The following is a 21,775-nucleotide window of genomic DNA, read 5'->3' as shown; positions in this document are numbered from 1 at the left end:
CAAGAACGACAGGTACTGTGATGACCCCTTACGGGAAATGCCCGGAGGCAGAGGGCTCTAAGTCGGGGCGGGGGCCCGACCGGCATCCCAGTCTCGGCATGTCTTCTCCAGCCCGGGGCCGCTCCCCCTGCTGTCCTGCATCCCTGCTGGAAGGTAGGGTCGCTCCAGCCTCGTCCCCGAGTGTCACTTGCCGTCTACGCTGAAAAGGAAGAAGCACAAAGACATTGGCTTTGGGAAAGGCAGAAATCTGGTGTCCTTTAAGGATCTGGTCACTTCCGACCCAGAGGAGACATCTGACTCAGGCCAGGGCACAGGGACTTCCCCTCCACAAGAGGACCTCTTCCTGGTGGGGCTGCAGGTGACACAGGTAGAGGGAGGAAGACGGCATTCTGGAAGCCTTGGGGCAGGAAGGGCCTCCAGACTGGTTGGGAGCAGGCTGTGGCCGTCCCCACCATCTGGAGGGGCTGGGGAGGTGCTGGCTAAAGTGAGAGCCCGTTCCGGGGACCAAGACAGCCAGGCCGGCCCTGCCCACGTCGTCCTGTGAACTACGAACCCGTGTGTGGCCTTCCCGGGGTCCTGGGACGTGAGCAGAGCCAGCGTGGGCGGGGGGGGGGGGGCTCCGACCCTGGCGTGAAGTGGGTGAGCGGAGCCGGGCCTGGCCCCTTGGGCGTCTTCTAAGTCAGCACGGCTCCGTGGGGCCCGCAGTCATCGGGAATCTCCTCGGGGTGAGGACCCGTCATACGCGCCACAGGTTCCCCTCTCACAGCCAAGGTCGTGGACGCAGCAAAGCACAAAAGTCAGCGAGCTGCGGAAGCCCGACATGGCCAACCCCTCCGTTCCCCGAGCTTCCAGACAGTGTGGCGTCAGCCTCTCAGTCCACACGGCCCAGGCGCTTGGGGCCACCACAGAAGTGCCCGTCCCGGGCGTTTTCCTGTCACTGTTAACACGTGGTCTGGTGTCCAGCACGCTGACGGTAGCTGTGTGTGTGTGAGGGTGTGTGCACGAGTGTCATGTGTGTGCGTAAGTATGTGTGTGTGACTGCACACGTGACAGCTCATGAGTGTGCGTATGAGTGTGCATGGGACCGCGCGTGTGTGTGTGTGAGCGGAGGGGGAGGGATCAGCAAAGCACAAGTGCGTCTCCGGTTACATGAGAGGGTAAAGAACGTACCTGCCGGCCTGGGCACCACTCCCTGCGCTCCTCCCCCTCTCTCTCCGGAACGTCCTCCCTTGTGCCAGCACGTTCTTCACGAAGTCCGACGGCTGTGACCCGAAGCTCCGCTTACGGGCACGTGGCCGGGCACTCGGACAGCTACCTGCACACCCAGGTTCCCCGCAGCGCCGTTCGCCGCAGCCGGCGGAGACAAGGTCGATGTCCATTGTCGAGCGTGTGGAGAAGGGAAATGGGGCCGGTGCGCATGGCGAGTTCCCGTTTACTTTAAAAAGGAAAGAAATGGGGCGCTTGGGTGGCTCAGTGGGTTAAAGCCTCTGACTTCGGCTCAGGTCATGATCCCAGGGTCCCATTGGGCTCCCTGCTCAGCGGGGAGCCTGCTTCCTCCTCTCTCTCTCTCTCTCTGCCTCTCTGCCTACTTGTGATCTCTGTCTGTCAAATAAATAAATAAATAAATAAATGAAATGAAATGAAATAAAATGGAAAGAAATTCTGAGACGGACCACAGGATGCACCGCAAGGATGGTGCTCTCGGTGAGACCCGCCGTGGTTCCACGTGCAGGACGGGTGTTGGGGCAGTCACGGTCATGAGGACAGGAAGTATCCTGGCCTCTTCCCAGGATGTTCTCGGTGAAGCCAATGGCCGAGTTCTCCGGACGGCACCATGCCAGGGAGGCCTGGAGCCCGTTAGGAGCGACAAGTTCTAACTTTGACGAAAAGATGTATGGAGAAGCTTCCGGGACGTCTCAGGAGATCCGTGGCTGCCTGGGCCCAGGAGGGCGATGGGGTGGAGTGCAGAGGGGTACGGAGAGACGCTCTGGGGTGCTCAGAACAGTTCATACACTAACAGGGGTGTTCAGACTCTTGCCCAAGTGCCCTGAAGTGGGCACATTATGTAGGTGGGTTTTTATATTTGGAAACTGCATCTCAATAACACTGATAAGTCTCTGCTGTCCCTGTGTCTCTGTTGTCCCTCTGTCCTCCATAGCCGGTCCTGTCCAGGTGGTCCTGTCCAGCTCACCTTCCCACAGTGTGGCTCTGACCATGTCCCTCTCCCATTTAAGCCCTCCCAGCCTTCCCCTTCCTTCTCAGCGCACTCGGAGCTCCCTGGCTGCGGTGACCCAGGTCTGTGTCTTCTCTCCACGTGACCGAGTCTGCGAGTCAGCTGCGTCAGAAAGCATCTCCGTGCCGCCCCTGGGTGTGTTCGCTGGTGGTGGGTGTGCTGGGCCGGCAGGAGCTGGTGTGAGTCTCTTGCAGCCCGGCCTCCCCTCTGAGTCCCGCTCCCCCCGCCCCGCCAGGCCGGAGGGCACGTCCTGTCGTGCGGTGGCTCTGAGCGTCCAACAGCTGAAGCTCCTGGTGGTCTGTGAGGCTCCGTGACACCGCAAGCTCCGTGCTCCTGACACGGGCCCTGGACGCGGTGCGGTGCGCGGCCGTGGCAGGTGCGTGGCCTGTGGCAGGTGCGCGGTGAGGTCTGCGGGGCAGCGGCTGAGTGAAGGCGGAGGCCGGACTGTGCACTTCGGGTCTTCCAAGTCGTCGCTCCCCACGAGGAGCCGCCCTACAGGGGAGGGGGCCCGGTTTTGCTCTCGATCCCCAAACACACCTGTGCTTCCTTCACCATATTGTGGACCCCGCCGTTCCGCGGAGGGCAGGGAAGTCCGAGCTCTTCTGTCACGATCACTCAAGTGGGCTTTTCTCTTGCTCTCCCCACAGGCTGATGCAGGACAGAGACGAGCCCTGTGCTTCCTCGTGTCGCTAGCAAAGCTCCGCAGGAGAAGGGATGTGGCTCCAGCCGCGCTCAGACCCACGGCCATTCAGGCCATTTGCAAACACTTGGCAGGTGCAAAGACAGAAGAGAACCCAGCCGGCATCCATGGTGTGCCCGCACGAGGGCCCTCTGAAAGGATCCCAGGTGAGCGGGACAACCCTTCTCCCCGGGGAGGTGCCCGCCCGGCACCCAGTACAGGTGCGCACGGCCAGGAAGCCGGCTGGGGCACAGACGTGGAGACTCTTCCTGGCTCGGGGATGGGGGGACTTTGCTGGGGTGGGCCCTGCTGATGGGGACTCAGAGCCACAGGCATGGAGCCAGGACAGGTGCTGGAGTGTGGCAAAGTCAGTGGACCAAGGAGGTCAAGCCAGAGCAGAAGTTCGTCCAAGGAGCTTGGGCCCCTCTTCTCAGGACACGGGAGGCCCTTGGCGGGTCCTGAGTGGGTGAGTGGGATGGGCAGTGGGTATCAGGAGAGATCAGGAGAGATTCAGAGAGGGTGAGAAGAGGCCGGTGGGAGTGCAACCCTGTAAAAGCCACTGGCTTTTCCTGAGGGGAGCGGGCTTGCCTCCACCGTGTCCTGACTGCTGAGGCTTGGCCCCAGTGGACCACGGGAGAGGACGGGGGCCACGTAGGCGTCCTCTCACGCACATCCCACTCCCCTCTGTGTCCCGGTGGTGTCCCCGTTGAAGACCACCACCCTCTGTGGACAGTCTGCCCTGGCCATTGCCCTGGAAAGGGGAAGCAGCCAGAGCAAAAGAGCAAAGCTGGGACTGGGGGTTCCCCGGAACCACCTCCTGTGAGGCAGCGAAAAGCCCAGCAGTTTCCCACTCAAGTTCCACCTTTTGGGAAAAGAGAAGTTGACCTCCACAGCCTGTCCCTGAGGTCACACACCTGGGACCCGGGTCCTAGAGCTGGGATTCTCCCGGCCACTCAGCAGCCAGGGCAGCCTCCTGTTCCCCACTGAGCTCTGCTGGTGCAAGAGGGGACAAGGACAGACTGAGCTCCCCACCGTCAGGATGGAGGGAAGAGCAGAGGCTCGTCTCCAGAGGGCTCTGACCCAGGGCGCTTTCAGCCCTGCGGCGGCCGGCCGGGAGCACAGGTGGACGGTGTGGCCCCAGCACCTGCCAGGTCCCTCCAGCGTCAGAGCTGCCCGTCTGTGTCACCTGATGGTATGAGTGTGCGCATAAGTGACCCGGCATGTGCGCGGCCGCTGCGGCAGTCTGAAAGCCTTGCGGCAGCTTCTCTGACACACTTCCTCCCAATAACAGTGTGTTTCCCTCCGTGGACAGCTGCGGGCTTGTGGCTTCGCCTGCTGGTACTGGAGGATAGAAATGGAGCCCTCTGAGCTCCCAGCTGGCTTAGGAAAGGCTGTTGGTAGCCGGCATCTGTTGCTGGAACCCCTGCTCTTGGGACCTGGAATTGCCAGGTGGGACGTCTGGGCTGGGGACACTGTACAGATGAGCCCCAGCCTGCCTCGGGGGCGTTGTGGAGCAGAGAGCTGTCCCCGTGCCCCGGCCCTGCCCACATTCCACAGCCAGGAGCCAGTATGTTGCTCCCACCATCAAGATCTGGGGGCTGCTCTGGGGGAAGGCAGTAGAGAAGCGGAATGTCTGTGGACAGATGTGCAGACCACGTGAACGTGGCGAGTGGGTGTGGGGTCGTCCCCGCGCAGGCCTGTGATCGTGCTGGTGATGACGCACGCAGCTCGGTGCGCCACATGGACGGGAAAGGCGGTTGGTTATTGACACGACTCACACGGTTCCCATCATTTTCCTCGAATGCTGATCCCTCCCTCAGCCCTGGCCAAGCCTCTTGCTTCTTCGGTAGAAGCTGCTAGACAAGAAGGGACAGTCAGGCCATGGGTGCTGGTGCGGTGAGGACACAGGAAGTCACCTGTCATCTGCCGCCACCCATCGGTCCCAGACCCAGAGGAGAGGAGTGTGGTACAGGTGTACCTGCAGCCCCCCAGCATCACGGTGGGCCCACAAACCCGGCCCATGGCCTCCAGAGGGGCTCCAGGAGGGGCCCCCATATTGGAACTTAAGCCCCAGAAGCCGCCTCTCATCATTCCGCTGCAGGTCTTTGCCTCTAAGAAGGCACGGTGTCTCCCAGACAGGAAGTTCTCCAGGGGTAGACATTTGTACCTTGAGCACCGGACAGGCCACGTACTGGTTCCAGACCCCACACGCTCGGGGCGACGCCCTCAGCCTGCATCAGCACGGAGCCCGCACTTCATCCAGAATTCCCCGTGTGCACAGAGCAGCTCAGGGGGATGGGGAAGCGTGCATAGGCCGGGCCCAGGTGAGTGCAGACCCAGGTGGTCGTGATGCTGAGAAAGGACACCTTCCTTTGTGTTCACGCCTGGGCTGTGGCCGGCCGCGTGCCCCTGCCCCGTGCACACACCCGGTCCATGGCCAGCCGTGTGCCCCTGGCCCCCCACCTCCCCCCACCACACACCCCTTAAGTCATTACACTTTCCATAAAAAGAAATCATTCTTTTTAGCAAAGACTTTGTCTTGCTCTCTGCCACCTGTTCAGAGATGTGACTAGAAACTCTGGGATAAAGTAAAGCGGGCTGCAGTGGGAGACGCACTCCACTCGTCCAACAGATTAAGGACAGGTGTGGGCTCGGGCACGGGCGTGAGAGAGAGACCGTGCACCCGACTGTGGAGGGCCTGACTGCAGCTCTGACGCCGCGGGCTCACACCGCTTCTCCACGGGGAGAAGATTAAGCCTTGGCTGGCTCTTCGGGTGCCCAGCAGTTGTTTGGAGGAAGGAAGGTGCCTCCTGTGGGCAAGCAGGCATATCAGAGTGGGCTTGGGAGGACTCTCCCCGGGGACACAGAGGAGCAGAGGCCCAGCACATGAGTGCAGTGCACCCCTGTGTTCCGTGCGGGTCCCCTGCCCGTTCAGGACCCCAGCCTCAGGGGGTCGGGTGTCCCAGAGACTCGCCGGGAGCAGGGGGAGGCAGGGGTAGAGGCTGGGAGCACAGAGGCCACAGTGGGTGGTGGAGGAAGGGCTGGAGGAAGAGTCCAGTCTCAGAAAATGTCCCCAGCGCTGCTGGTGAGTCACGGAAACCAAGCTGCCCTCCAGAGGAGGCTGACTAGCGGGCTGGTCTCCGTGCAGCCCCTGCCTTGCTCAGTTGTTGACAGGCAGTGGCCTGTGGGACACTGCGGGGGGTGGTGGCACTTGGGGCGCAGCCATGGGGCCCTCCGCCATTGTGTTCCTGAAGCGGGAGCCCTGGCAGGGCTGCCTCCACCGCCACCACAGCCCTAGGGCACTCCCTTCCCCTCTAGGCCTTGTGTGCGGGTTCAGAAATGCACCTTGTACGTGAACTATGTTTCCTGTCTATAGTCCTTCCGGACACGGAGTCTCGAAGTTGCTCCAGATGTGGCTGGGAGCGTGGCTTCAGTCCTGCAGGGCTCCCAGCCCATCCCACCTGTGAACAGGGCTGGTGGCCCTGCGGCCGTGGCCGTGGCCGTGCCCGGGATGTGGGCCTCCCCTCCCCGCCACCAGCACTCTGCTGGGAGACCTGCCATCCACCCTGGCTTCCTCTCACCGGCCCTTTGCAGAGCCCAGTCTATCCATGCCCCGTGAACCAGACACTTGCCCTCACCTCACGCACTCACCAGGGGACGTCCTGATGGCAGGCAGTGGCTCGGCGGCCGCCCGAGGGGAGGACCGTAAGGAGCCAGGGCTCCGGGCTCACCTGCCTCAGCCCGTGAGGCCATCCATGTGGTCCCCTCACAGATGCCAGGCACATGGCAAGTGAGGGACAAGGGGGCTTGTGCGCATGAGTCTGAGCCACTCGGGTGCCGGCGTTTCTATTTTTGACAAGACTCAAGAGCGAGAAGCAAGGGCTTGTTTTCTGTGGGTCAGAAGTTCCAGGGTCCACGAGAGGTGAAGGCCAGAGGAGGAGATGCGCCCCCGAATCCGTCCACCCCTCCCAGGCTCAAGGCCGCGGTGTCCAGGGTGGTGTTCCAGAGCCAGGCTCCGGGCTCCCCGGCTGCTCCGCCGCGGCTGACTGAGCCCTGTTCCCAACTGTCACTAGCCTGGCTCAGCTGGTGGCTGTCTTGACACTTTTTTTTTTTTAAAGATTTTATTTATTTATTTGACAGACAGAGATCACAAGTAGGCAGAGAGGCAGGCAGGGAGAGAGGAGGAAACAGGCTCCCTGCCGAGCAGAGAGCCCAATGCGGGGCTTGATCTCAGGACCCTGGGATCATGACCTGAGCCGAAGGCAGAGGCTTTAACCCACCCAGCCACCCAGGCGCCCCAAGTCTTGACACTTTTCTGCAGGTGACATTCGCAGAATGTAAACCCCCCCATCTCAACATGAGTGATTTAGTGGAGTCTGGTGTAGGGACAGGGTGTGCGACATCACCTCTGGGTGCCTCCAACACGTTTTCATCCCCAGCGGATGCCGGTTCCCAGTGAGAATGAGCCCTGCCCCAGCAGTCTGCGCCGTGTCTCCCTGCATGGGCTGGCTCAGGGCGATGTGCACAGCTCCTACTGCGTGTCCCCAGCATGGGGACCACCCCCCACTGGCTTCGGCAACCCCCCTCCCCCTGCAGCGGCACCTCCTTCCAGTAACTGGCCCTGACTGGAGTCGCTGGGTCTCTGCTGACCAACCTTCGGGCAGTTTCTACCTTCTGATGACCGTGAATAAAGCTGCCGTGACCGTTCGGGTGCGCGTGCATGACGCCTGCTTTCAGTTCTTAAAAGTGGCATTGTGGCGTGAGACAGCAGCCGGCGGGTGGGGGGTGGGGGGTAGTTTTGGTTTCTCTACGTCCTGCCTTCAGCCCTTAAGTCCCCGAGTTAATCACTGACAGTTTGAGGAAGTGGCCTCTCATCGAACCATTTCCCTCTTCCACGGTTTCAACTTTCTCTTTCACACACAGCCCACGCCCGAGAGTGACGAGGAGGAAGGAGCCGTCCAGTGATGCACACAGAAATTCCACCGGCCTCCACGCGTCGCCGTGAGTCACGTCCCCAGCCCGGCCGGGGCCCGCCTCATTTGGCCTTGGCCGCTCCCGGGAGAGCGCACGGCCGGTGGGCCTGCGGGGCGGGAGGAAGATGACAGACGGTGAGTTCGGGTACACACTGTCGCTGGCCCAGGACTATGTGAGGCACGTCCTGCAGATCCCGCAGCCCGGCCCGGCCGCCAGCAGAGTGTCCCGGGTCCTGCGGGACGTGGCCTCCTCTGTGCAGGGGGAGGTGGAAAAGAACTTGAAACCATGCTTGGACAGCTTTGACGTGGGGTCCATCGACACTGCCAGAACCATCTTCAATCAAGTCATGGAAAAGGAATTTGAAGATGGCATCATTAACTGGGGAAGGATTGTGACCGTATTTGCCTTTGAAGGCATTCTCTCCAAGAAGCTCCTCCGGGAGCGAACTTCCCCGGACGTGGATGCTTCTAGGGTTTCTTACTTTGTGGCAGAGTTCATCACGACAAACATGAGGGAGTGGATAAGACAGAACGGAGGCTGGGTACGTACCGTGGGAACCTTGTTCACTGCTTTTACCCGTGACGGAGGGATGCACGGTTTCTTGCTAGTTGTTAAAAATCCGCTATTTTCTTTGGGTGACTTGTTTTTAAAGTTTCTCGTTTTTAAAACAAGAAGACATTTCTGGCTCCTTTCCAGGTAGTCAGAGCTCTGTGGTTGGAAGATACGTGTGCTTGCCATGTTCCTTCCTAACAGCGTGAAGGGTTGCGGCTGAGTCAGGGAGCCACGAGGCATCTCCCCTGTCCGCGTCAGCAGCAGAGCCCAGTCAGGGTCCAGCCCGGCTGTCGTGACAACGTAGCTTTAGTCGGTAGGAGATGCTGTTACATTTGGGTAGTTATTATGTTGCAAAACACAGGTACATCTTTGCAAATTCATTGTTTACAAATTGCTTTTCTTGGTCAGTTTTCTAATAGAACAATCTCTAGCTGTTAAAGCCTGATGATAAAAAACTAATGTGCTGTGCCACCAGCTATAGAAACTATTGGGGAATTTCCAAACAACAATTCACTTTATTATCAAAACCTCAAAAAGCCCAGAGTGGGAGGTGGAGAGGGCTTTGTCAGAAGTCACTGATTAACGGCTTTTCACAGCTGATTGCTCGTTGTTAGACCCGATGCACTTCACCCTTTCCCGAAGCACTCCTGTCTCTGAGGACCCTCGCCCGCCAACCCCCAAGGCTAGCCTTCTTCTCCCCCTAGTGACGACGGACCCGCTGTTATCTATCAATTATGTTACATGCAAATCTTGCCTAATGAATGTATCCACAGAAAATAGAAAATATACACAGTGTTTTTTGGGGGAGGCTCAGGGCTCAGTCAGTGAAGTGTCTGACTCTTGATTTCAGCTGAGGTCATGATCTCAGGCTCGTGGGATCGAGCCCCACATTGGGCTCCGGGATGAGCATGGAGTCTGCTTAGGGTTCCCCCTCCTTCGGCTGCTTCCCCCACCTGTTTCTCTCTCTGTCTTAAAAAAAAAAAAAAAGGCTCTTTAAAAAAAAAAAAGAAAAAGAAAATATAATATTGTCAAGAATTCTACACATGCTGCTGTCCGTACACACCGTGGAGGGTCTGGCCGGGTCGGGCTGGAGGAGTTCTCTGTAATTTCCACTTTGCACCCCAAATAGTGCGTTCCCAGGCACGTCCACTCATGCCCCCCCTGGGGGGTTGGATGGCCACGTCCACTTCTCAACGCACCAGGTCCTCGCTGTCCGGAGAGGCTCGGCTACGTTGCCCAACCCCGCCAGCTGACCAGTCCTAATCTCCCCTTTCCATTGGGTTAGGAGACGCTCTCCAACCTCCTGTGTTAGTTCCTGCTTCCTCGGCTGCCCGCGAGGCCGCGCACCGTCCACGCCTTTACTGACCGCGCGCAATTCTTAGGGAATAGCCCATTTATACTCTTCACCCATTTTCCTACGTTTTGTCTTTTTCTCCTCAATTTGTAGCAGTTCTTTCTTGCATGTTTTTATTTTCAAATATTTTGACATATGAAAGATGTATTTTATATACTATTTTATATGTAAAATATACTTTTATATATTATTCTTATATATGTGGCAGATATCTTCTGGTATGTTAACTGTCTTTTGAAAGTATAGCTGTTTTCCTTTATTATAAATGTTTTGTGAATGTTTTATTTACTTTTTAAAGATTTTAATTCAAAGTAAACTCCATACCCAACTTGGGCTCAAATTCACGACCCCGAGGTCTAGAGTTGCACGCTCCTCCGACCAGGCCAGCCAGGCAACCCCTTGTTAGAAATGTTCTAACCCTCGGTGGGGTCACATTTTATGTGATGTTCCCCACATCGTCCCTTCCTGTGTGGTGATGGGGTGTCTCTTGTCCCTGACTCTTGTGGACTTGGAGCTGAATGGAGCCTGGGTGTGGAGGGTCCCACTGCCCCCCAGTCAGCTGTGGGAAGCTCTGCTGGCCACAGACGTAGGTTTCCGCAAAGGCAACGCTTATCTAGCACGGGGGCCCGCGTGCGAGCGTCCCGTGGCTCACACCGGTACTCGTCACCCACACAGTGATGACTGTTCCTTAAAAATGCAGCTTCTCAACGACACAGACTGTGAGCTCGTGGAACTCATCTTCAGTGGGGGCGGGGACTGTCTCTGAGAATTTCCAGAAATGGACTCGTCTTCCAGGGGTGGCCCAGGTGTGAGTGACGCACAGACTCACACTTGTGCCCGTGTGCACACTCAGCGTTCACGGGGCTCCTCGGTTTCGGAGGGCTTAGAGCCGCGAAGAGCTTAGGTCTTGGGTGTGGCACTTCCGTGGTCGCACTAAGGAGTGGCCGAGCGACCTGAGTCAGCACTAGCTCGGCCACGTGAGACCTTCCTCCCCGAGATGCTGACACCGCGGTCCGAGCGAGTGAACTGAACACAGGAAGGGTTCATCTTGGGGCAGATGGCTCAGTCACATGCCCGCTCTGGTAGAGTCTGAATTTTCAGATGGGCGAGATCGCTCTGCAGTGATGGCCGGAAGCCCAGGGTCCACTGTCCCGTCTGCTGTCACCCAGACTGCTAGCCGATGGCTCCAGACTAGAACGCATGTCAACAAGGCACGGTGAGAAGAGCCCTCAGCACACGGCCACAGAACACATGTAATTCCATGGCGTTCCAAGCCTGAGAAGTCGTGGGGTGACACAGCACAGGTTCTCTGAGCACCTGGGCTGGAGGCCAGGTGCCAGCACCCAGCGCCCCCGGGAGGCCAGCGAGTTAGCAAACCTTAGGGCCGCGTGTCCTCGTCTGTAATATGGGGGAACGGGGCCATCGATGCCCGGCACGGCTGTCTGGATGAAATCGGTCACTCGTATGCCCCGAGCTCCTAGGACAGCTTCCTCAGGTGTCTGGTCCCATTGGGATTGTGGTCGTCAGCAGAGCTCGGATTTCGACGTCCCTGCTCAGCCACACTGAGTCTTCCCAAGTTCCGGGCCCTGCAGTTAGACCGGAGTCCCCACGGGAACAGGGAAACGGGGACCCGTGTGTCAGTTGTGTGGTTGTGTGAGGAGTCAACTCACACGTTCTTTCTCATGCTCATCAGTGTGAGTGACTGCCCTCCCTCCTCCCGTCCTGCCTCCCTGCTTCTCTCCCTTCTCCCCTTCTTCTGTCCGGTGCTGCTCACCTCTTTTCTCTTCCCCTACCACGTGTGCAGTTCCCTCCTCCTACCCCCCTGCCAGTGCGGATGGCCGAGAGTGGAGGGGCTCCGGCCGGTCCGGTGGGAGAGCTGCTGCCATCTTCCGTGCATAAAGGCTGGGCCTTCACATCCATGAGGACCTGCCGAGAGGAAAGGCTGGGCGCACCCCTCCCTGCCCATCGAAACTGGGATCTGAATCCTGGCTTTGCTCCTGGTGTGACCCCGAGTGAGTGAGGTCCCCTGCAGGATGCGTATCACGTGACAGAACAGAGATGCATCGTGTCCGCACTGTATGAGGGGAACAGTAATGGCTACCTGAGTAGAGGAGTTAGAAGACGGAGGACACTTCTGGAAGAGTGCCTTGTAAAATGCCAAATCCCATGCAACTCTGAAGTGTACATGGGCCATTTCAAAAGGGTTGAACAAACGACCCTGAGAAGCGGACGCACAGAAAGCCCCTTCCAAGGCCGGGATGTGCAGGCGCTGCTGGGACTTTCCAGAGCGGAGTGTAGATGCGTGGCCCCAGTGTGGCTGCCGCTGGTGTTCCTTGAGCCTCTTGCTGGGAAGAGCCATCTGGACCAAAGGATGTGCAGAGACCTGCACGCGAGCGAGTCAGTGTCCTGGTGGCACGAGGAACTCATGGTGAGGGGACGGACTCTCCAGGAACCCCTCACACCCGTGGATTCCATCTGGGGGTCAGATTGATCCTCTGGGATTTTAGCTGGAGATTTAAGATCATTTCACGAAAGGGGACATGAGCCTCCCTGAGGGTCCTTCCAGAACATTCTCTGACCCTGGGCATCACCCTCTACCCCCAGACCCTACATCATGTTCATCAGTGAGTCCTGTTGGCAGGACCTGCTCCGTTTCCCACTCCCGTCCTCGCCCTGCCACGGCCTGCTCCCCACGTGGCAGCCAGACTGGGAACCGCCCTGTGTTGGCCTGGTCTGAACCCTCCCCAGCACCCTGATCACCTGGGGAGCAAGCACCACATACCCAGTACTGACCGCTGCACTCAAACCCCGTCGGTGCTCGAATTCTAGGAGCCCCTCCTGTGCGCTCTCGGCTCCAGCCTCCCTGGGTAACTAAGCACCTCCCCGCCCTCCCCCCCAGGGCCTTTGCACTGGCTCTGGCCACTGCCCGGAACGACCTCTCCCTAGAGGTGTGCGCAGCCTGTGGCCCTCCTGGGGGCGTCTCCCTCAGCCGCCCACATCTGACGGCACCCCCACCGCTCGGCCCCAGGCCCTGCTCCAGGATGCGGGTCCCCGTCCCAAGTCTAGTGAGCCCAGGACTCTGCGTGTTCATTCACCAGGCTGTTCCCAGCCCCTGAAACAGTGCCTGGCGTGTGGCCGAGGGTCAGCAAGTATCTGTCGAGCGAATCATGAAGAGTCACTAGAGAAGCGTGTGGACACCACATGGTACTTTGCTGGCTCTGAGCAATTCTGAGGGTCTGGTTTTCTTTGAAGTACGGACGCAGGAGATTATTCTACACTTGAGGCTTTCTTGAAGCCAAGGTAGCTGAATCTAATGGAAAGAATTCCTGGGAAGAGCCAGATCTGGGCACTCGTTGCTTATTACTGCATTACTGACAGGATATTGAACCTCTAGTTCTGTATCTACCCTCATGTAATTTTTTTTTAAGAGAGAGACAAAGAGAGACAGAGAGAACAGGACCAGGGTGGGGCAGGGCAGCGGGATCGCAGGAGAGAGAATCTTAAGCAGGCTCCAAGCGCAGCGTGGAAGCAGACGTGGGGCTCGATCCCAGGACCCTGCGATCATGACCTGAGCCGGAACCAAGAATTGGGCGCTCAACTGACCGAGCCACCCAGGCACCCCACAGAATGGTTCTAAGGTACAAATCGCATCACTGAAAATATACGTGTGACGGAAGAAAGATCACTCCCACCACGGAACGCGTCCACACGTGTCCACCATCCGTCATCCCAGCGAGGGTTCACGTGACAGTCTCGCATGTGACTTCCCGAGTACTTCCAGCCCTGCCTCCCCGGCCCTGGGCTGACATCTCCAGCATCTGCAGAATATCCCACAACTTCACGCATCCTGATTCCTTAACCAGCTCCCAGCTGGTAGACACTTGGGTTGCCTTCCGTCGTAGAAACACTTCCCGACTGGCCCAGGACCCATCTCTGACGACGGGCAGACCGAGACTGTGTGCGGACGGTCGCACTGCCCACTCGGACGGAGGACATCACCGGCCTCAGCCTGCAGGCCTCTGCGCCCAAACACACACTCCCCATCCCTGCGCCCCAGATCACGGCAGCCACCGTCCTGCTTTGCCTTTGTGATTCTGACTGTTCCGAGCTCTTCGTGTACATGGGGTGTGCAGTATTTGTCTTCTCATGATGGGCTCGGCTCACTGAGCATCACATGCTCGAGGCCTATCCCCAGGGCGGCTGGGGTCAGAACGTCTCTCCTTCTTAAGGCTGACCAGCGTTCCACCCTAGGGATGTGCGCGTCTGGGTGATCCGCGCATTGGCCGCGGACGGTTGCTTGCAGGCTCAGCTACTGTGAATTCTCTCCTTTTAATTGTAGCTTTTCATAGCTTTTCTAATCTTCCTAGAGCCGAATTCGTCAGTTTCCCCACGTTGGCTCTCTTTGGTGGAGAAGCGGAATGTTATGTGAGATGTTGACTGCCCCATCGTCACAGACAGTGATCCCGGTCATGGTGGCAGCAGCCAACTGGCGGTGCCCCGTTCCCGTGGGCTTCATGAATCCTGGGAAGGGAAGCAGTGAGGGGCGCACATACCTCTAGCGAGAAGCGTATGCGTGTGTGAGTCTGGAGAGAGGGAGCAGCCTGTCCCCCTGGTTAGGCTGGGATGTCCATCTCAGAGCAGGACCACACCTGACACACGCATGAGCAGAAGCTGCTTTCCTTGGGCGACCCTTTGCCTGGGAAGTGCTCCCAACCGTGTCAGTCTGTGCTCTGGCCACGCTCAGGCAGACGGTGGCAGGCATGGACCAGCGGGCCTCTTCCAGCTGCCTGAGATACGATGCGTGTCCTCTCCCGTGTGGTCACCTATGCCTGGAGTGGCATGAAGGCCCGTCACCCCAGAATCTGGACCTTGCTGGAGGCTGACCAGCACACTGGGGGAACACTTAAAAAATGATTCCAAGTTTTCTGATTCTTTGGGTGGTTGTTCGGAAGCTCATGGAATGAAAAGAATGGGGTTTGCCTTCCCTTCCAGGTCCAGGAGCTAAGGTCGGTGACCTCAGGCCACTCACGTTCTCTGCGGCCTCGGTTTCCTCGTTTGTCAAAATAAGAGTAGGTATTAGGCTGGGTGATCTCAGGAGTTCTGTGCAGTCAGGACGCTCTACAATCACAGTCCAGAATTATAGTGCGCAGTTCACACTGTTGTTTTAAAACTGTGATCAGAGATGGAATGAATCAGGATAGAGACAACCAGCTCTTCTCGGGCTCAGAGGCCCTGTTGCACCCGGCTTTATCGCTAGCCCCCGTCCTGTTTACAAACATCAGTGCACAGTTCTACGTCAGACAACCGAAAAAGAGGAGTGAGACTTCCTGTCCTCCAGAGCTGTGCTGTCCAGCATGCGGCCGATGGACACTTGAGATGTGGCTGGGCTGATTTCAGATGGGCTCTAAGTGCAAAACACACAGCGTATCGCAAAGCGTTTGGGCAAAGAATGTAAAACAGCTCAATAATTTTCGTATTGATTACATATTGATATACTATTTTATTTATTTATTTATTTGAAATAATAATATTTTAGATAAATATATTCTTTAAATTAACTTTACGTGTTTCCTCTTACTTTAGAAATGTGGCTGCTACGAACTTGAACTTCCCTCTGTAGCCCGCGCTGTGTTTCCACTGGAGAGCACTGCTCCCAGCGATGGTGCGGATGGATGGGTGGAGACCTGTGCTGGTGCCGATGAGACCACTGTCTGCTTTAGTGAAGTGGCAGTTTCTTTGCTTTTCATCCTTCTAATCTGTCTTGTGATTTTTTTTCTTTTTTTTTTTTTTTAAAGATTTTACGTATTCACTTGACAGAGATCACAAGTAGGCAGAGAGGCAGGCAGAGAGAGAGAGAGGAGGAAGCAGGCTGCCTGCTGAACGGAGAGCCCGACGCTGGGCTCGATCCCAGAACTCCAGGATCATGGCCCGAGCCGAAAGCAGAGGCTTTAACCCACTGAGCCACCCAGGTGCCCCTGTCTCGTGATTTTTAAACTGTGAAATTTATTCCCCAACAGGAGGACGGCTTTGTAAAGAAGTTCGAGCCCAAGTCTGGCTGGCTGACCTTTCTGGAAGTTACAGGAAAGATCTGTGAAATGTTCTCTCTCCTGAAGCAATACTACTGACCAGCCCACAGGGACACTCCCCGTTGTGAAACCCACCCCGTTTCCTTGACTTCTACAAAAAGCGTTGCCAACACTTACTTCTATTTCTAAATAAACAAATTTGGTTATGTAACTTGACGTTTCCATGTGATGGAAATTTTGTTCTCGTTTTAGTGAATAAATTGTGTATTTGCTTCAGTGCGTCATCTGTGTCCTGCCTGTGTCTGAGTGGAAGGGTGAAGCTCAAGACAGGGGCAGGTACTGAATCGAGAGGATGAGGGCAGGAAGGGGACGCCTTTCCTGCCCCGTGGCTGACTTTCTGGAGGCTGCGCCCGTTACCCAGAAGTCATTTTCCGTGTCACTCGTGGAGACCACATGGGGGCGAGTCCGCGTCCTGCTCCCCTGTGGCCCTCGTGACCCTCGGTGCGGAGGGGTTTCCTCTGCTGCCCGCCACCACCGACCCTGCTCTGTGGCCCACCGTTCAGAGAGGACAAATAGACGGCAGTGACAGATGCAGGACACTTGGGTAGTCAGAACAAAGACACTTTGGTCAATGACTCATTTTTAACATATTCTTTTTTTTTTTTTTTTTTTTTTGACAGAGAGAGAGGGAGAGAGATCACAAGTAGGCAGAGAGGCAGAGAGAGGAGGAAGCAGGCTCACTGCTGAGCAGAGAGCCCGATGCAGGGCTCGATCCCAGAACCCTGAGATCATGACCTGAGCCAAAGGCAGAGGCTTAACCCACTGAGCCACCCAGGTGCCTCTCAATGACTCATTTTTGAACCATTATTCAACTTTCCCCTTAAAAAAGCTCACAAATTAGGGGGCACCTGGATGGCCCAGTTGGTGGAGCATCCGACTCCTGGTTTCAGCTCAGGTCATGATCCTGGGGTCGTGAGCTCAAGCCCCATATTGGGCTCCGCCTTCGGTGGGGAGGCTGAGGATTCTCCCTCCCTCTCCCTGGGCACCGCCCCCACACCAAATAGAGACATTTTTTAAAACGTTCCTAAATGAGTAAATTATGTCTTTTGTTACATCCTGAGTTCCAACCACACTTTGTTCCAGACCTCCCCATGCTTCCTCGTCGTCCCCTGATGGTCTCTGTCCCAACCCCTGCCCCTCCCCAGGGCTTCCATCACCTCGCTTAGGGAGTAGCCAATCTAATACAGAATCGAGACCCCTTGCTCTCAGGCTCTGGGCCTTCTCCCAGGGGATGTCAGCTGATTCAGGCTTCACTTCCCCTGTGATTCTTTTTTTAAAGCTGATTTGAAGAGAGCCCTTCAGAAACCACTTGTCCTGCAGTGGAGGTCTACTGCACAAGCCCACACGGAGACTTCACATGCAGGCTCTCAGCCCTAGTCTCGTGCTCCCCACGGCCGCTGCGGAGTAGAGACCCTGAGAACCAGAGAGTTTCTTATTTTATTGTACTTTATTTCATCATGACAAATGCACTCCCTCATCCCCATCCCGTTACCCCCAGCATGCCCCCACCTCTCCTGTGGTGGCCATCAGTGTGTTCTCTGTAGTTACTAGTCCCCCCGGGATCCTTAACAATGTGGGTTAGGACACCGGGGCAAGTCAGGAGGGCAACATTTTTGGCAGAAGTCACTCTAGCTGATTTATCAAATCGCACCGGAGAGCCAAGCACCTGGGCCCTGGGGACTGTGTGTCTGTCTGGAACAGGGAGCATCTCTACCTGTTGTTTCCCTCGGTGCTCCCAGCCCCTGCTCAGTGGGGGGAGTTACCGTCCTGTTCCTGTGAATCAGAACTAAGTGGCGAGTCATGAATGGACAGAACAGGAAGTGTGTGTGTGGGTATGGCTACCTGAAATACATTTGCACAAGAAACCGCAAAGCCTGTTTTTGTTTGTTTGTTTGTTTTTAAGAGCTTGAGAGCATGAGTGGGGGGTAGGGGCAAGGAGGAGGGAGAGAGAGACTCCCCAACACGGGGCTCGATCCCAGGACCTGAGCGGAAATCAAGAGCTCGACGTTTCACCAACTGAACTCCCCACGTGCCCCTAAACCCAGGCTTTTATGCCACGATGATCTCATTAACAGAGTGAAAACTGCTGGGAAGGCAGGAAACTTCTGGTTGGTTGTGACCTGGCCTTTCAAACTACAGCTCGGTGTGTGTGTGTGTGTTTAAGATTTTATTTATTTATTTGACAGACAGACATCACAGGTAGGCAGAGAGGCAGGCAGAGAGGGAGAGAGAGACGCATGCTCCCTGCTGAGCAGAGAGCTCAATTCGGGGCTCGATCCCAGGACCCTGAGATCATGACCGGAGCCGAGGCAGAGGTGTTAACCCACTGAGTCACTCAGGCGCCCCTCCCTGTGTGTTTTATTACTGAAAAAATACGGGGGGTGGGGGGCGGGGGCGGGGCAGGTGCTTTGATCCTCATCTCTTCCCCAATGCCACACAGAAAGATGAAAGTGAAACAAATACAGACCTAGATATAAGGGAAAACTATAAAAACCCCAGAGGAAACACAGGAGAAAATCTTCACAACCTTGGAGCAGGTAAAGGTTTTTAGGCACAACACAAAAACATGCACCAGAAAAGGAAAAAACCCCCAAAACCTAAAAACTTTCTCTTATAAAGACAATTTAGAATTATATCCCAATAAAGGTGTTCAACTCAAAATTGCAAGGCACAGATTGGGAGGCGACACGTCACACCAGCACCTGGCGGAGGCCCTGAACGGAGCATATGTAACGCGTACAGTTCAGTGCCGACATAACCACCAACGCAGTTTAGAAACGGACGCCAGCCCGGAGCACACAGCGCGGGAAAGCAGGAGGCCGGGTGCGCACAGGAAAGACGCCAGACGCCACTGGTCGCGGCGGAACTCGCGCTGGACACACCATGAGATGCGCACGGTCCCAAACAACTCCCTCGGGAAGGACCGACAGCACCAGGCTCTGGGGAGACACGGAGCCGAGGGTCTCTCGTGCACGACGGGCACAGGGAAAACTGTATGTTTTTGGAAAACAGCACGAGAGACTCTTCTCACCGGAAACACACAGTGACCCCAGGGCCACTCGACAGAAGTAAAACACATCCACGCTATCCCCTGCCATGTCACTCACACCGGCAGAAAGACCAGAGACACCCAAGCACTTCACACACTGCACATGTGTGCGTGTCTACGTTAGGGGCTGTGACTCGGCAAGCACCGGGCACGGGGCTCCAGCTTGTGCAAGAGGTGGAGAAAGTTGCGTGTGAGTGAAAGCTGCTGGTCACGGAGGAGCACCCCGTGGCTGCGTCGTCTGCGGGAAACCAGAGCAGGTCGGACAGGCGGTGGCGGAAAGTGGATGAGTGGCTGCCCTGGGCTGGAGCTGGGGCCGGGCGGGAAAGGTCTTTCTGGGCTGGTGAGACTGTCCTACACCTGCCCTTGTCAGAACTCACAGACGGGGGGCGCCTGGGTGGCTCAGTGGGTTAAGCCTCTGCCTTAAGCTCAGGTCAAGATCCCAGAGTCCTGGGATCGAGCCCCGCATCGGGCTCTCTGCTCAGCAGGGAGCCTGCTTCCCCCCCCCCTCTGCCTCTCTGCCTACTTGTGATCTCTTTCAAATAAATAAATAAAATCTTAAAAAAATAAAAAAGAAAACTCACAGAGGCGCTCACTTAGGACAGGGGCATTTTAGTATAAATCACATGTCAGCGTAGTTAGATTTTAAAAAGCCCTTTTTTTGCAAAAAAAAAAAAAAAGAAGAAGAAGAAAATAGACCTTCACTAGAAATAACGCGCACTAAGGGAAAGTATAAAAGGAAAGAAATAAGATCACCCCAAATATGACTAACGTGGAACGCCATCAGGATGCCTGGGGGGCTCAGGTGGTGAAGCGCCACCTCTAGGTGTGGCTTGGGTCACGTTCGACGTCGGGCTCTGCACTCAGCACCGCATCTGTCTGTTTGTCCCTCTCCTTCTGCCTCTCCCACCTGAGCTCACTCTCACTCTCTTTCTAAAATAAATAAAACGTAAAGAAAAAATAAAGCGGATGCTACGAATGCTCAGATAAAATCATGAAGCACTATTGCTGGTGCCCTGGTCACGTACAAGGACGTTGTGGTTTCATCCTAACGCCTGCGGCCACCCTGCCAGGCCCTCTGGGTGGGCGGCCCTCCCTGCATTTTGGCCGCGGACCCCACGATAGCTTTGGTGGCCTGTTTCTAGCACCTTCTCCTGCAGACTTTCCCACATATGGTCCCCTCTGCTTCCCTAGCTGGTCCCCTTGTTCAGGCTTACTTGCCCTTCCGAGTCCACCTCAGAGGTCGCTGTCTCAGGGATGGCCCTGCCCCACGAGGTTCCGCTCTCCTGCCACCTCCCCAAACACCGCCATCTCAATTAGAGTTTTCTGTTTGTGTGATTTTTACGTCAGCGTGTCTGTTTCCCGACAGACAGCAAGCCCGCCGGGCAGGATCCATGGCTGTCTGCGCTCACCACCCCCCACCCACCCCCCCCACGCCGAGTCTCGTTCAGAGCCAGGTAAAAGCTCAATGAGCTCTTGTCAAAGAAACACCTGAACAGACGTGAGTCAGTTTGGGAATGTGCGGCCACAAGGCCGGGGCAGGGCTGAGTGTGGGGTTCACTGACTGGCCCTCCTCCTGCCCCACTCCCTCCTGGCCCCGTGGGGCTGCCCAGACACCGACTCCCCATCCAGCTCACACGCCGGGCCTGAGCATGAGCTGTTCCCCCACAGAGGCCTGCATCGTCCCCACCAGCCGGTGGGGTGAGCTCCTCTCCCGTGTCTGTGCCCCCCACCCCGTTACGTGTCTCCTCCGGGGAGAACGGCCCTAGCTCCGACTGGGCGTCACGATCTCGGCTCTGGAACTTTCTGCCGAGGGTGCGAAGCTGCTGACGGGGAAATGTCGCTTTGGTGACTCCACGGAGCAGGAGCATAAGGTCTTTGTTTACCGCCGGTGACTCGGTGGCAGGACGGGCGCGGCTGTGTCGTTTCTGCTGCTGCTGCTGGGCCTTCTGGGATTCACCGGCCTCAGGCCTGAAGGCAGGATTCTCTACGGCCAACAGCCCAGCACGGGGATTTCCCGCCTTAACGGAGCAAAGCTAACCGGCCCCCAGGAGAAGCAACCCCGTGGCCAGTGTTTTCTAGAAGCTGTTCTGCAGCTCGAGGCTGACGACTCTGCTGTTTGGGCAACGGAAGGACGCACACACAGGAGGTGTGTGTGCAACACAAGTGCTCTGACACCATCTCAGTCCCAGGGACTTTGCTAGTCTCGCGCGTGCCCCTCCCCCCAGCCGCCTACTCTGCACCTGTTGCAGGGCGCTTTTCTCCTGTCCTCTTGTGACTGTGGAGGGGGCCCACGAGCTGGGGGCTGAGCCCTACACGTGTGGATCAACCCCCCCACCCCCACCTCTGCACAAACATCCCTTCAGCCTCCCTTATGTAAAACCCAACACACAAGCTCTCAGGGACTGCCCTGTTTTTCTGTTCTCATTCAGAGAAAAACTCCTCAAAATAGAGTCCACACTTGCTCTCCAAACTCTCCTCTCACTGTCTCTGGGACCCTAGTATCCGTCAGACTCTCACCCCCACGAGCAAGGTCAAGGATGGTCTCCCCATCCTCAGACTTCTGGCAGGATGACATCGGACGCAGCGGGTGTCTCTGCATTGTTAGGGATGTTGGGGACACAGGTCCCTTGGTCCTCCCGGCTCACTGGCCGCTCCTCCCATCTCCTTCGATGGATTTTCGTTATCTCCCTGAGCCAACTGCCCGCCCCCAAATACTGAGGCGTCCCCGGCCGGTCCTCGGCTTCCCTGCTTCCCACACCTACCCTCCAACTTCCAGAAGCATCCAGTGAGCCGGCCTGACGGGCCCCCGAGCTCACACCGCAGCCCGGACTACGTCCCTGAGCTCTAG

The 21,775-nt window shown here is 56.9% G+C and overlaps 1 protein-coding gene across 1 annotated transcript; it reads left to right on the top strand.

Annotated features, from left to right (window-relative positions):
* Window positions 1-7,779: 7,779 nt before the first annotated feature.
* BCL2A1 (BCL2 related protein A1) lies at window positions 7,780-16,097 on the top strand. The gene is made up of 2 exons (XM_047739316.1): window positions 7,780-8,427; window positions 15,810-16,097. Exons 1-2 carry the CDS (start codon window positions 8,011-8,013, stop codon window positions 15,915-15,917), a joined length of 525 nt encoding a protein of 174 aa, XP_047595272.1. The 5' UTR covers window positions 7,780-8,010; the 3' UTR covers window positions 15,918-16,097.
* The last annotated feature ends 5,678 nt before the right edge of the window (window positions 16,098-21,775 follow it).

This window comes from Lutra lutra, chromosome 7, assembly GCF_902655055.1.
Source record: "Lutra lutra chromosome 7, mLutLut1.2, whole genome shotgun sequence".
Taxonomy (NCBI): domain Eukaryota; kingdom Metazoa; phylum Chordata; class Mammalia; order Carnivora; family Mustelidae; genus Lutra; species Lutra lutra.
Note: the sequence above shows the minus strand (reverse complement) of the source record. Positions and strands in the feature narration are given on the sequence as shown.